The sequence below is a fragment of the Epinephelus moara genome, chromosome 3 (assembly GCF_006386435.1).
Source record: "Epinephelus moara isolate mb chromosome 3, YSFRI_EMoa_1.0, whole genome shotgun sequence".
Taxonomy (NCBI): Eukaryota; Metazoa; Chordata; class Actinopteri; order Perciformes; family Serranidae; genus Epinephelus; species Epinephelus moara.
Window position 1 is genome coordinate 39,641,885 of NC_065508.1, and position 15,358 is coordinate 39,657,242.

A 15,358-nucleotide genomic window follows, 5' to 3' on the forward strand; every position below is an offset into this window, starting at 1 on the left:
TGTATGTATGTATGTATGTATATGTATGTATGTATGTATGTATGTATGTATATGTATGTATGTATATGTATGTATGTATATATGTATATATATATGTATATATATGTATATATGTGTATATATGTATGTATATATATATGTATGTATATATGTATATGTATATATATGTGTATATGTATATATATGTATATATGTATATATGTATATGTATGTATATATATGTATATATGTATGTATATATATGTATATATGTATGTGTATATATGTGTGTGTATGTATGTATTTATATATATATATATATATGTATATGTGTGTATATATATATATATGTGTGTATATGTGTATATATATATATGTATATGAGATCATTTTGTTCAAAGTAATGCAAAAGTGGTGTATTAAGTAACTTTTTACTCTACACAGAGTAATATTTTAAAGTAGCTTATTACCTTCAAATGAAGGTAACTAGTAATATGTAATTTATTACATTTTGAGAGTGCCCAACATTGGAAACAACAACTCACTTGATGTGGGTTTTTAATCAAAATGACTTTTATGTGACCCTTGGTATTCTTCAAAATGTTTTGATACACTGTGTCAGCAGTCATATTAGTGCACCAGATATACAAATATGGATCTGAAATCTCAGATCCAATTGTCTGATTTGTCAGAAACAGCCCTCATGGAGTTTTTCCTTTGTTTGCAGGATGAGTTGTGGAAGATCCAGGAAAAGCTGGAGTGTTTCTTCGGAGCCTTGGTGGGCTCTAACATCTACATCACACCACAGGAGTCCCAGGGCCTTCCACCTCACTATGATGATGTTGAGGTAAGACAATGAATCCATGACTGGACTCACTCAACAGCCAAAATCTATCTATCTATCTATCTATCTATCTATCTATCTATCTATCTATCTATCTATCTATCTAAGCCCAGTAACACAAATGAGAATTTGCCTCAGAGGGCTTTACAGTGTATGACATCCCTCTGTCCTTAGGACCCTCACAGCGGATAAGGAAAAACTCCCCCTAACAAAACGCTTTAACGGACAAAAAAGTGGTAGAAACCTCAGAGCAACTGAGGAGGGATCCCTCTTCCAGGACGGACAGACGTGCAATAGATGTCGTACAGAACAGATCAACATAATAAATTAACAGTAATACGTATGGAAAATGATACATGAAGACAGACAGAGAGCGATGCACGAAAGACAGTAGTGACAGTAGCTTAAAACAACATTAGTTTAAGTAATATTATTATAGTAATAATTATGGCTATTGTGGTACAATATGTTTTTGGTATATTAATATATGATAGTATATGTATGTGACCAATGATAACAGCAGCAGGAGGCATCAGGCAGGACCACGGCAGCAGCACAACCACACACGTCACACCATCCAGGCACCACTTCAATATACGTTAACCTGCGAGACAGTGGAGCACAAAGGCTCCGGAGAAGAGTTAGTGACATGCAGTAGAGCCGAATAACACGTAATTAGTTCTGCGTTGAATCGACGCATAGGTTATGACGTAGGCTCACAGATAAGAACCTATAAATTGTGAAGAGAGTAAAGCCTCCACTAAAAGAGCATTTTAAGTCTTGTGTGTGAATTATCCCTCAGGGATTTATGCTTCGGGATTTATCCAGGTTTCACATGAGAAGAGGGAAAGCTCGCCGGCCGCTAGGCTAGCAATACAATGTAAAATGCCATAGGCCTGTGCTAATAATGTTAGCATGTTGTATTTATTTAAAAAATGAGTTTAGTACAGGACAGTTGTTTTGTCAGTGAACCTTGTGAGTTGTTATGGAGCCAAGCTGTGTGCTGTTACCTTTGTTAAATGTTGCCGTTGTCCCTGGTTTTACATGAGAAGAGGAAAAGATCGCTAGTTGCTAGGCCCATTTATACAATGTAAAATGCCATAGGCTTGTGCTAATAACGTTAGCATGTTTGTGGGGAAAATGTGTCTGGATTAACACAAGTGTTTGTCTGTGAATGCTGCAAGTTGTAGTGAAGCCAATTTGTGTATTTGTTTTTCAAATTGTCTTCATTAAGCCATGTTTAATGTGTGTTTTGAATCAACTAAACTTGACAGCACTTCACAGAAACCTCCGCCGCTGACTAGTGTTTTGGAGGTGTAACTGCAGAGTGACACAGACACACCACCGCAGAAGTAAAAATGCTCACAACGACATAGGCGACGTGCGTAGGCTACGTGCATAGGGTCAGTGCACGACCATAAATCCCCTTTTAGCGAGATGCAGTAAGATGCAGGACATGAGTGTTAGCAAAGGAGAGAGAGAGACAGAGAGAGAGAGAGAAGGAGAAAAGGTGATCGGTGTATTATAGGAGGTTATTCAGAGACCTTCGATGAAGCGGACCACTTGGGAGAAGAGCACCTCGCCCGTTATGGGGAAACCGGGGCCTCCTCCTGGAGCCAGACCCGGGGGGAGAGCTCGCCAACGAGCGTCTGGTGGCCGGGCCTTAGACCATGGGGCCTGGTCGGGCTCAGCCCGAAGTAGTGACATGGAGCCGTCGCCCTGTGGGCCCACCACCCGCAGGGATAGAAATTGGGGTCGGGTGCATTGTGTGCCGGGCGGCAGGCAGGGGCAGGCCCCCTGGTGTGCCGATCCCTGGCGTCGCGGGCTGGCTTTTGGTACGTGAAATGTCACCTCTCTGGTGGGGAAGGAGCCGGAGCTGGTGCGGGAGGTGGATCGGTACCGACTAGGTATAGTTGGGCTCAGCTCCACTCACAGCACTGGTTCTGGTCCAGGGGCTGGACTCTCGCCTTTTCCGGAGTTGCTCAGGGTGAGAGGCTCCAGGCGGGTGTGGGGATACTCACAAGCCCCTGGCTGAGCACCGCTGTGTTGGGGTTCTCCCCGGAGAACAAGAGGGTTGCCTCGATGCGACTGCAGGTCGCAAAGAGAAGGTCTCTGACTGTTGTTTGTGCTTATACATCGAACGGCAGTGCGGAGTACCTGGCCTTCTTGGAGTCTCTTGGTGGTGTCCTGCAAAGCATGCCGACTGGGGACTCCATAGTTCTCCTGGGGGACTTCAACGGTCTCGTGGGCAATGACGGAGAAACTTGGAGGGGGGTGATTGGGAGGAATGGCCTGCCTGATCTAAACCCGAGTGGCGCTTTGTTATTGGACTTCTGTGCGAGCCATGGACTGGCCATAACGAACACCATGTTCAAACCCAGGTTCATAAGTGTACCTGGTACCAGAACACCCTAGGCCTAAGATCAATGATCGACTTTGTGGCTGTATCAGCAGATCTGCGGCCGTGTGTCTTGGACACTCGGGTGAAGACAGGAGCAGAGCTGTCAACTGATCACCACCTGGTGGTGAGTTGGATCAGATGGCGGGGGAGGCTGCTGGACAGACTTGGTAAACCCAAACGTGTAGTGAGGGTGAACTGGGGACGTCTGGCAGAGGACCCTGTCCGTCGGGTTTTCAACTCCCACCTCCGGGAGAATTTCTTGCGCATCCCGGGGGAGGTTGGGGACATGGAGTCTGAGTGGGCCATGTTCAAAGCCTCCATTGTGGAGGCGGCTGCTAGGAGCTGTGGTCAGAAGGTTGTCGGTGCCTGTCGGGGCAGCAACCGATGAACCCGCTGGTGGACACCAGCGGTGAGGGAGGCCGCCAGGGTGAAGAAGGAGGCCTTTTGGGTCTGGCTGGCCCAGGGGTCTCCTGAAGCAGCAGACAGGTACCGGTTGGCCAGAAGGGCTGCAGCTGTGGCGGTTGCTGAAGCAAAAACCCGGGTATGGGAGGAGTTAGGGGAGGCTATGGAGAAGGACTTTAGGTTGGCCTCAAGAAAGTTCTGGTAGACTGTTAACCGACTCGGGAAGGGAAAGCAAGGCTTGTCTCAGGCTGTGCTCAGCAGAGAGGGAGAACTGCTGACCTGAACTGGGGACATCGTCAAGCGGTGGAAGGAGCACTTTGAGGACCTCCTGAACCCGGCCATCACGTCCACTGAGAACGAGGCAGAGCCTGAGGACTCGGGGGAACTCTCGCCCATATCCCTGGCAGAGGTCGCTGAGGTACTTACAAAGCTCCCCAGTGGCAAGGCGCCGGGTGTGGATGAGATCCGCCCTGAGATGCTGAAGGCTCTGGGCACTGTCGGGCTGTCTTGGCTGACACTCCTGTTCAGTGTCGCATGGAGGTCGGGTACGGTGCCTGCAAAGTGGCAGACCGGGGTGTTGGTCCCCATCTTCAAAAAAGGGGACCGGAGGGTGTGCTCCATCTATCAGGGTATCACACTGCTCAGCCTCCCGGGTAAAGTTTACTCCAGGGTGCTGGAAAGGAGGCTCCGACCGATTGTCGAACCTCAGATTCAGGAGGAGCAATGCAGATTCCTTCCTGGTCGTGGAACAGTGGACCAGCTCTTTACCCTTGCAAGGCTGGAGGGGGCGTGGAAGTTTGCCTATCCAGTCTACATGTGCTTTGTGGGATGAGAGTCAGCACCTCCAAGTCTGAGGCCATGGTCCTCTGTCGGAAACCGGTGGTTTGCCCTCTCCGGGTTTGGGGAGAGTTACTGCCTCAAGCGAGGGAGTTCAAGTATCTTGGGGTCTTGTTCACGAGTGAGGGAGTTCAAGTATCTTGGGGTCTTGTTCACGAGTGAGGGTAGAATGGAGTGTGAGATGGATCAGCGGGTCGGTGCGGCTTCTGCAGTGATGCGGGCACTGCGCCGGTCCGTCGTGGTGAAGAGGGAGCTGAGCCAGAAAGCAAAGCTTTCAATTCACTGGTCCATCTATGTCCCAGCCCTCACCTATGGTCATGAAGTCTGGGTAGTGACTGAAAGAATGAAATCGTGGATACAAATGGAGGAAATGAGTTTCCTCCGTGGGGTGGCTGGGCTCAGCCTTAGAGATAGGGTGAGGAGCTCGGATATCCGGAGGGAGCTTGGAGTAGAGCCGCTGCTCCTTCGCGTTGAAAGGGGTCGGTTGAGGTGGCTCGGGCATCTGATCAGGATTCCTCCTGGGCGCCTCCTGCTGGAGGTGTTCCGGGCATGTCCCACTGGTAGGAGGCCCCAGGGCAGACCCAGAACACGCTGGAGGGATTACATATCTCGTCTGGCCTGGGAATGCCTTGGGATCCCCCAGAAGGAGCTGGAAAGTGTTGCCGGGGAGAGGGATATCTGGGGTGTTTTGCTTGGCCTGCTGCCCCCGCGACCCGGCCCCAGATAAGCAGATGAAAATGGATGGATGGATGAATGGATTATAGGAGGTCCTCTGGCAGACTAGGCCTATGTCAGCCTAACTAGGAGCTGGTCCAAGGCAAGCCTGAGCCAGCCGTAACTATAAGCTTTATCAAAAAGGAAAGTCTTAAGTCTAGTCTTAAAGGGATAGTTCAACATTTTAGCAAATTCGCCTATTGCCGTAATCCCTATAGTCATATGAGTAGGTACATTACCTTTAATTGTCAGTGCGTGCTGTTCTGAGATCGGTGGGACAGAGCTGCCTGCTGAAATGGAGGTGAACGGTACAGGTCCCTCGCTCCCTCAAAACTAATCAAATACACCATCAAATGACTCCAAAACGCTCTAGTGGACAACACATGGCTTGCGCATTCCCCACGCTATGAAATAATAATGTATAATTTAGTAACATTACACATGAAGCAAATACTCGGAACTACTTTCTTGAGTAAACCACTGGGCGGAGTGACACAGTGCACAGCTGAGACAGTGCCGTTGTTATTGCTTGTAGCCATTTGCGGTATCGTCAGCTGGACACACCAGAAGGTTTTAGGAAAGTTTACAAGTGTTTTTGTAAATCATGGTTTACACATGCATTGTAAAAGGTTGCAGTAACAAGCCGAAGACATGGAGCAAAGTGGAGTTTCACGTAGTTCCAACTAGTAATACGGACAGGATTAAACAATGGCTATTTGTGCTGGACATCGACCCCAGCACGCCTGTGGAAATGGTCCGGAAAATGTTTGTGTGCTCCTGCCATTTTTTACCGGAGGACTATGCTGAAAGGATGGTGCGCAGAAGCTCACGAATGGTTCAAACTCCTTTCTTGAGAGACACTGCCATACCATCTGTCGGCATCACTAAACGAGCAGACGTGGTAAGTGATCGTTGTGTATTTTGCTCACCAATCCCTCTGCTGTAACGTTACCTCCATGTTGAGTAACATTAGCCTACAACCCAAGCATGGTAAATAAGGCTAAAATGCAAATGTTGTTGTGGTTATGTTATGGATAAGTGCTTGCCCAGAGCATATAGTGAAGTGACTGGCATTACTTCTCATTGTTGGGAATAAAGAGACTGCTAGGGAACATTTTATGTTGTTGTTCCTTCAGGAGTTGTGGTGATTTATGAGTGTGGAGTTAGCATATTCTCCCTGTGTTCCGGTGATTATTTTGAGGCGTACTCTATATTTATATTGCACCGGTGTATCTAATAAAGTGGCCAGTAAGCCCCACATTTACACCACCGGCTCTGGGTCTCCCCTCAGCCCCTGGTTGCTCGGCAGCCCCAGCCTCTCTTCTTGCTCTCTCTTCTTCCAAAACCTGTAACTCTTCCTCTGTATATTCTGGCTTCTTCTCAACAAACTTGTTGTTTTGATGACGGGAGTAACTGCACTAAACATACGCTGTTTGAAATCACTCCGCCCAGCAAGTACTGCATGTCTGGAATGTAGTTCCGGCTCTGCATTTGGCTTCAAAACAACTCTGTCTCATAATATTACATTATTATTTCATAGCGTGGTGAATGTGTAAGCTACAAGTTGTCCACAAGAGTGTTTTGGAGTCATTTGATGGTGTATTTGATTAGTTTTGAGGGAGAGAGGGACCTGTACCGTTTACCTCCATTTCAGCGGGCAGCTCTGCCCCACCGATGTCAGAACAGCACGCACTGGGGCATTAACAGAAAAGTCGATTTGTCGTCGTGTTGACGTCAGTGGCACAAGTCGACACCCCCTGGGAGGAGTCGACAAGTCGTATGTTTTTTCCCTCTCTCTCTCTGTGTGCGCTTGTGTACGGAATGCAATCGCTGCCTCTGTTTGGCTTACACTGATACTTTATCCTTGACTAAGTGAACATACTCGGGCTACTATAAGTGGAGCACACTCCAGTCATTCGGGCTTTCATAGTCGAGCGCACTTCCGCGTTGTAGTTTCCTGTAAAAATGTCCGTGAAAAATCCCCGCGATGTGAAAAATACATGCCGAGCAGTCACTGGTGCACGGAGCGGAGTCCGCCAGTCGTAAAATCTGAGCTTTGCGCGCACAGGGCTTGCGGACGTCCGCTTTGAGTCCGCGCGGACCTCCGCAGAGTCTGTTCCACGTACATTCCGCCCGAGTATGTTCGGGCCTTGATAGACACACATCACATGTGTGGAGATACTTCACTTTCCTCCGCCGTGTCAATGTGATGACGTCATCAAATGACTTGTCGATTCTACTTCGACTTTGACAGATAAGTCGACCTGAAAAAAATCAAATTCGTTAATGCCCTAGCACGCACTGACAATTAAAGGTAATGTACCTACTCATATGACTATAGGGATTACGGCAATAGGCGAATTTGCCAAAATGTCGAACTATCCCTTTAAATGTGGAGACGGTGTCTGCCTCCCGGACCGAAACAGGAAGATGATTCCACAGAAGAGTAGCCTGATAGCTGAAGGCTCTGGCTCCTGATCTACTTTTGGAGACTTTAGGGACCACGAGTAACCCTGCATTCTCAGAGCAGTGTTCTAGTGGGATAATATGGCACTATGAGCTCTCTAAGATATACGATACGATATACTTTATTGTCCCACTAAGGGAAATTTGTCTTGGACTCAGCAACTGTGCCATAAATGCCTTGAGAGCCACAATGACAACAAACAATACACAGCCATACCATCCCAACAACAATTACATGACAGTATTGCACATATGCCATAACATTACACATAACACATACATACGCCATGCATACATAACACATGTTAAAAGATCACCATAATAAAAGCACTATAAAAATTATTGCACAATCTTCGGCCTCAAGCAGAATTGTTTAAAAGTTTGATGGAGGTTGGAACAAATGAATTCTTAAAACAGTTGAGTTTGCAGTTAGGGACTCTATATCATCTGCCCGAGGGTAGGAGGTCATATTCTAAATGAAGAATATTGGATGGATCAGTCACTATCCTCTGGGCTTGCCTACAAACAGTTTGCTCATAAATAAACTGCAAGGTCTGATAGTCCCTTCTAGGGTTGGGTCGGTATGAGAAAAAAAAAAACGGTCCAGTTTTTATGAAAAACCGGATCAAGTTGGTAATACCGGATTTTTGCCACTTGGGGGCGCAGTTGACTCATTTAAAATAAAAAACGACCAGAGTCAACAGAGTGACAGTAACACCTCGTTTCTTTAATTCCTTCCTTACAAATAAATTTGCAGGTTTAGCTAACTCAATCAGTGCAAACATGAACATCTCTAGGAAAATAAAAAAAATTATCCTTTTGTTTATGAAACAGTGCCTCTTTGCTCAGTGCTCTTTGTATTCTAACATGTACAACATGTAAATACTGTATGGCAAATGGCATAAATTTGCAGGCCTAGCCTACTGAATGAATGCAAATGAACACATAAAAACGAACTGTCTCTATGACATGCACATGTACAAAATAGAAAATGACCTCAACAAAAACCATTTAAAATATGGCATAAATCCGCAGGCCCAGCCTACTCAATGAGTGCAAATGAACATATAATTGTAAACCGTGTACAAATAATAATAAAATACAAATCTGCAGCCTCAGAAAATATCTAACCAGGGCATAAATCGGCTGGCCTAGACTACACAGTGAGTGCAAGTCCACATGAAAACAATCTGTAAACATCATGTAGGACAATTGTATCAGTAAAAGAATTGCACTGAACATCAAATAATAAATAAAACACTGCAGATTAAATGCCCTTTAAAGCCTGTCTCTCTGACTGGCATAGCTTACCTGTCGTTGTCAGACTCAGTCATCAAACTCAAGATTCTTAGCCAGAAACACCAGCATGTCTACCTTTGCCGGCTTCAAATGACACCTTTGAGCTGTAACAACATTCCTTGCTTTGCTAAAAAACCTCTCAGATGCAGTGCTGGTTGCACAAATGCAAAGGTACTTGCGTGCTACGTTTGCCAACAGTGGAAAGCGAAACTGGCTCTTTCTCCACCATCCCAACGGATTTTCTTCTCCGTGAGCCACTGCCTCTTGCTTGTAGATGAGCATCCCATCTGAAACCCTTTGCTCTGTGGTTTTTGGAATGGCAGCAGCGGCCGCTGCTGTGTTGCTGAGAAGACTCCCCAAACTTCTTCTCTTTTTAGGTGGCGACGGTGCAGCTGCTGCGTTGCTCTCCTCATCCTCCGGTCGCTCCATTTCTTTGGCCAGGGTGACGGCCTCCTCCTCCATTTTACGCACAGTGTTCTCCAACTCCGCACCGGAGAAACAAGTCCCACGATACCGTGGATCAATGAAACAGGCCACGCGCATAATCTCCCTGACTTTGTCGTCGTTGTATTTTCCCTTCAGTCGCGTTAAGATGCCAGCTTTCACATCCCTGGTGAGATCTACGTCCCCCTCAGCAGTAAAAGTATCAGTCTCCATGAGTTTGAGCACTGGGATGAGTGACGATATGGTGACATATTTTTCCCCCCTGAGAATGTCAGTGAAATCACTGACTGGCTTGAGGGCTTTGTCGAGGGAGGCTAACACATCCTTGTGTTGCCAGTTGAGCTTGGAGATGGCCTTTCTGTCGTTCTCTAGAACACGGTTTACTGCGTCTTGCTGCTCCATCATTCGCTTGATCATTTCATGCTTGGACCCCCAACGAGTTGGACAATCTCGTTGGATGATAATACATAATGGGCTATAATAGTAGCAATAGTATAATAGCAATAATACATTATGTATGAATAACGTTGATAATAATATGTGTGTGTATGCGCGCGTGTGCGCCCGTGCGTATACACGTGTATTGTTTCATTAAATGATATCTCACCGTAACAAGCTGGTGCTCTGGCAGGTTGAGTTCTTTCTGTGCCTTCGTCAGCTCCCTCCTCCTCTTCCAGCTGTGAGAAAATTGGCTAGTGATGCTGTGACAGGCTTGCATAGTGTTATCTATGGTGTTCTTTAACGGTGGATTATTCAGTGTATTGTTCACGGCAAGGTGGAGGTTGTGGCCAAATAATTGACCCACGGCCATTTCAGATCCCTGATCGCATTCTTGATATTCAATTCGTTGTCGGTTGTTACTGCTGACAGTTTTTTCGGATCCAGTTGTCAACAACTCAGAAGCTCTTCAAGTGCGTCAGCCAAGTTTTCTGTGTTGTGGTCTTTGGGAATGAAGTGTGTCTGGAGGTACTTTGACACCATCTTCCAGTCTTTGTTCATTAAATTAACCGTAAGTGACATGTACGGTGTCATACCGTGACTGGACCACATGTCCGTCGTCAGCGCAAAGTGGCTATTTGAAGACAGTACAGCTTGGACTTCATTTCTCACTCGATTGTACAAGTTTGGAATGGCAGTTTTTGAGAAGTACTTTCGACCGGGGGGCTCATACTGAGGGTCGAGTGTACGTAGCAGTCTTTTAAAAGCTGGCTTCTCAACAGTTCGGAAGGAAACCATATCTGCAGCAAGGTATGTGGCGACTGCTTCAGTGCACTCCCTCCATCTGCGACCGTCACGCTTGTGCTTTGTGCCCTTTGCAAAGAACCCTTCAGTGGAGAGCTGTGCTGATGAAGTCCCAGCAGAGGACGAAGACCCTATCGTACCGAGCTGTGCAGCGATGAGGGCATGCTGTTTTTTCAGGTGTTTCTTCAAGTTAGAAGTGTTGCCACCTGAAGCCGAAACTTTTTTCATGCAATGTTTGCATTTCGGATTATCTAAGTCTGTAGGGTTGCCTCCTTCATCTGCCTCAGAGCCAAAGTGTTGCCATATTGGTGCATTCTTTGATTTTTTTTAGACTAAATTGTCCGCCATTATTATCGACTCCCCGTCTGTCACTGTTAAACAAACTCCAGGCTTCAGTAGAGGCCTCGGCGCATGCGCACCTTCACCCCCTAGCTCAGTCCCCGCCTCACCCCCACCCCCCTCTCTCTCCTGCTCGCTGTGTGTTTGGCGAAGAGGCAGACACAGGCTGTAAAATGACATATGCGGTCCGGTCGGTCTCAAAAAAAAAAAAAAAAAAGTCTAAGACGGAGTACCGGACCGGATTGGTATTACCGAGAACCGACCCAACCCTAGTCCCTTCTTCACATAACCTTCATGGCCGTGTGGACCAGACGAGCAAGCTTAGTTTTCAGTTTGACAATGAGGTTGACATACCAGGCTAACATCCCGTATCGGACTAAGCTCTGTAGTACTGCCTGGTAAAATAAAAACATGATGCTTTTGTCCACACCATACACTCTTAAGTCTGCGCAAAAAATACAATCTTTGCTGTAAACGAGAGCACAGACCTTCAACGTGGACATTCCAACTAAAAGTGTAATCTAAGTGAACTCCAAAATACTTGTATGAGCTGACCTGCTCAATGGGTGAGTCATGTATCACAACAGGACTATGGTCCCCTACTGATCTCGGGTCTAAGACCATCTCTTCAGTTTTCTTAACATTCAAAATAAGATGGTGAGCATCACACCATTGCACAAAGTTTTCTATTTCAGAAAAATAGGCTGAAGGGCTTGAGTCTTTGTGCATTAGGCTGGGGATGGCGGTATCATCAGAAAATTTAAAAACAAGGTTCCCTGGGTGGCTGTTTGTACATTCATTTGTGTAAAGTGTAAAAAGGACCGGGGAGCTGACACAACCCTGTGGGGCACCTGTGCTGATTGATTTGTATTCTGACAGGGTGTTATTGACTCTTAACTGCTGACTTCGATTAGTTAAAAAGGAAAAATACCACTTGATTAAAAAAGGGTTGACACTCATCTGCCTTAGTTTTGAGATGAGCAGATGGGGTTGAAGTGTGTTAAAAGCTGAGCTAAAATCAATAAATTAAATCCGTGCATATGCTTTTGGGCATTCCAAGTGCTTGACTGTGAAGAGGGTGATGCTGTTCAATTCAATTCAATTCAATTTTATTTATAAAGCCCAATATCACAAATCACAATTTGCCTCACAGGGCTTTNAATATTATAGTTATATAGTTCTGGCTACTGTGGTACAATATGTTGAAAGTATGTATTAATATCTGGCAGTGTACATGTGCGACAATAGTCATGTGTATAATAACAGTAGAAGTATGACTAATGACTAATGATGGCAGCAGCAGCAGGAGGCATCTGGCAGGACCACGGCAGCAGCACAACCACACACGTCACGCTGTCCAGGCACCGCTGCGATATGAGTTAATCTGAGAGACGGCGTCATCAGTACCTCTCCCCAGCCTATAAGCAAACTGGTATGGGTCAAGTGCCAAATTGGCCTCTGCACAGACAACATGTATTTCTCAAAACTTTTCATAACAATTGAAGTCAAATTGACAGATAGGACAGAGCCTGACCATTTAAAGCTTTGTAAGTAAGGAGTAGGATTTTAAATTAAATTCTGGATTTTGCTTTCTTAGTTCCTGTCAGCACACGTGCCGCTGCATTCTGGATTAGCTGGAGAGTTTTCAAAGACTTATTAGAGCTACCTGATAATAGGGAATTACAGTAATCCAGCCTAGAGGTAACAAAAGCGTGGACCAATTTTTCTGCATCTTTTCAGGTCAGGATAGGCCTAATTTTCACAATAGTACGCAGATGAAAAAAACGCAGTCTGCGAGAATTGTTTTACATGGGAGTTAAAAGACAAATCTTGGTCAGATATTACTCCGAGGTTTCTTACGGTACTGCTAGAGGCTAGAGCAATGCCATCCAGAGAAACTATATCATCAAAGAATTTCTGAGGTGTTTGGGGCTAAGAACAAACTCTTCCAGGTTTTTATGTCTTTAAGGCATTTTTGAAGTTTAGTTAATTGATCCGTTTCTTCTGGCTTTATCGATAAATACAATTGTGTATCATCCACGTATCAATAGAAATTTACAGAGTGATTTCTGATATCTAAGGGAAGCATATATAAAGTGAACAGAATTAGTCTGAGCACAGAACCTTGTGGAACTCCAAAACAAACTTTAGTACATAAAGATGATTCATCATGAACATGAACGAACTGAAAACGATCAGATAAAAAAGATTTAAACCAGCTTAGTGCAGAACCTTTTAGGCCAATTAAATGTTCAAGTCTCTGTAGCAGAATTTGATGGTCAATTGTGTCAAATGCCGCACTAAGCTCTAATAAGTGCAGAGACGAGTCCTTTGTCTGAAGCAATCGGAAGATCATTTGTAATTTTAGACTTGCACCGATTACAGTTTTTTTGGGCCAATACCGATTTCATTTTTTTCAAACCCCTTTACAGCACATAAGATATTGCAATATGATACAACCAGCATTTCAATAATCATCTCAAACAAACAAAAAAAAAATTGGCACAGGTTAAGAGAGATTTTCCCTTTTTGCTCAAATATAACTTCAGGTACAGTATTAAAATAAATAAGTAAAAAGGCATACATAAATAAAAACATGGATAAGTAAAATAATATTACTTGGTGTATAGCATTTGTGGGTAATTTCTTGAACAGACAAAAAAGTAAAAATATCTCCTGTGGAAAACTCACACAGGTCTTTGCGCTCGCCAGTAAGCACGCGGACACGCGCATCTTCGGCACGCGGACACGTGCCTCGTCAGCTTCAAGCAGCACAGTGCAGCAGTGAGAGCTCCGCAGTTACGTTTAACACGGACAATTAACAACTTTCTCCTTCTCTCTTTTGATGTGTGTGCGTGAATGATTAAGGTGAGAAGCCGCCCATGTTTCACTTCCTCACATTGCCCAAGCCGCGAGTTGCACATGTGCATGTGTGTGCGCTGCTGATGTTACAGGATGTCAATCATGCGGCGCGGCGGGAAATTGACCGGCGTTTTATTTCGACATATTTTAGACTGACCGGCCGGTCGCAGGTCATGGCCGATCACGTGAAAACCAGCCCGATTCCGAGCACTGCCGATTAATCGGTGCAAGTCTAATTTTAACTAGTGCTGTCTCAGTGCTATGATGCACTCTAAATCCTGACTGAAATTCCTCAAATAAGTTATTATCGTGGAGAAAGTCACACAGCTGGTCTGCGACTACTTTCTCAAGGATCTTTGAAAGAAAGGGAAGATTAGATATTGGTCTATAGTTGGCTAACACCTCTGGGTCTAGGGTGGGCTTTTTTAGAAGAGGTTTAATTACAGCTACCTTAAACGACTGTGGCACATAGCCTGTTAATAAAGATATATTGATCATGTCTAATGTGAGATTTAACAAAAGGTAAGACTTCCTTAAGTAGCCTAGTTGGGATGGGGTCTAAGAGACACAATGATTTGGATGAAGAAATCATTGAGGTCAACTGTTGAAGAGAAATCGGGGAGAAGCTATCTAGATATATTAGGTGTTAGAGCTGTGATTGAGGGCAGAATGGTTCCATCTGAGGGCAGGAGGTCATGAATTTTGCCTCTAATAGTTAGAATTTTGTCATTAAAAAATCTCATAAAATCATCACTGCTAGGCTAAAGGAATATAAGGCTCAATAGAGCTGTGACTCTCAGTCAGCCTGGCTACAGTGCTGAAAAGAAACCTGGGGTTGCTCTTATTTTCTTCTATTATGCTCAGTAATAGTTTGCTCTGGCATTGCGGAGGGCCCTCTTATACATTTTGAGACTGTCTTCCCAGACTAAACGAGATTCTTCCAGTTTGGTTCATCGGCAATTCCTTTCAAATTTTTTCGCGATATTTGTTTTAATTTTCGGGTTTGAGAGTTGTACCAAGGAGTAAACTTTCTTTGCTTTGTTAACTTCTTTTTAAGAGGAGCTACAGAGTCGAGTGTTGTTCGCAGTGAGCCTGCAGTGCTATCGACAAGATGATCAATTCGGGAGAGTTTAAAGTCCGTACAGGAAACCTCTGTTACAGAAGGACATGGTATTAAATTTAACGTCGATGGAATCATTTCCTTAAATTTTGCGACAGCACTATCTGATAAATGTGTAGTAACTGTTGCTGAGTGGCGTGTAATCGAGTAGAAAGAAATCAAAAGTTATTTAATAATGATCTGATAGAGAGGAATTCTGTGGAAAGACTATTAGGTTATCAATTTCAATTCCATACGTCAGAACTAGATCAAGGGTGTGGTTAAAGGGCCAGTGTGTAATATTTGGCATGGTTTATTGTCAATCTGAATGTGAATCTGAATATTCTACCCATTAATATGTTTATATAAGTGTATAATCGCTATAAAATAAAATTTGTTTGGTTTTCGTAGCCTTATAATTATGCTTTTA

At 44.7% G+C, this 15,358-nt stretch overlaps 1 protein-coding gene across 1 annotated transcript in view; it reads left to right on the forward strand.

Moving 5' to 3' along the window:
- The window catches only part of riox2 (ribosomal oxygenase 2), an 87,396-nt gene that overhangs the window by 10,199 nt on the left and 61,839 nt on the right, over positions 1-15,358 (forward strand). Inside the window, exon 2 of the mRNA XM_050041068.1 lies at positions 707-826. Coding sequence (XP_049897025.1) covers positions 707-826 — 120 coding nt within the window. The remainder of the gene's footprint in view (positions 1-706; positions 827-15,358) is intronic.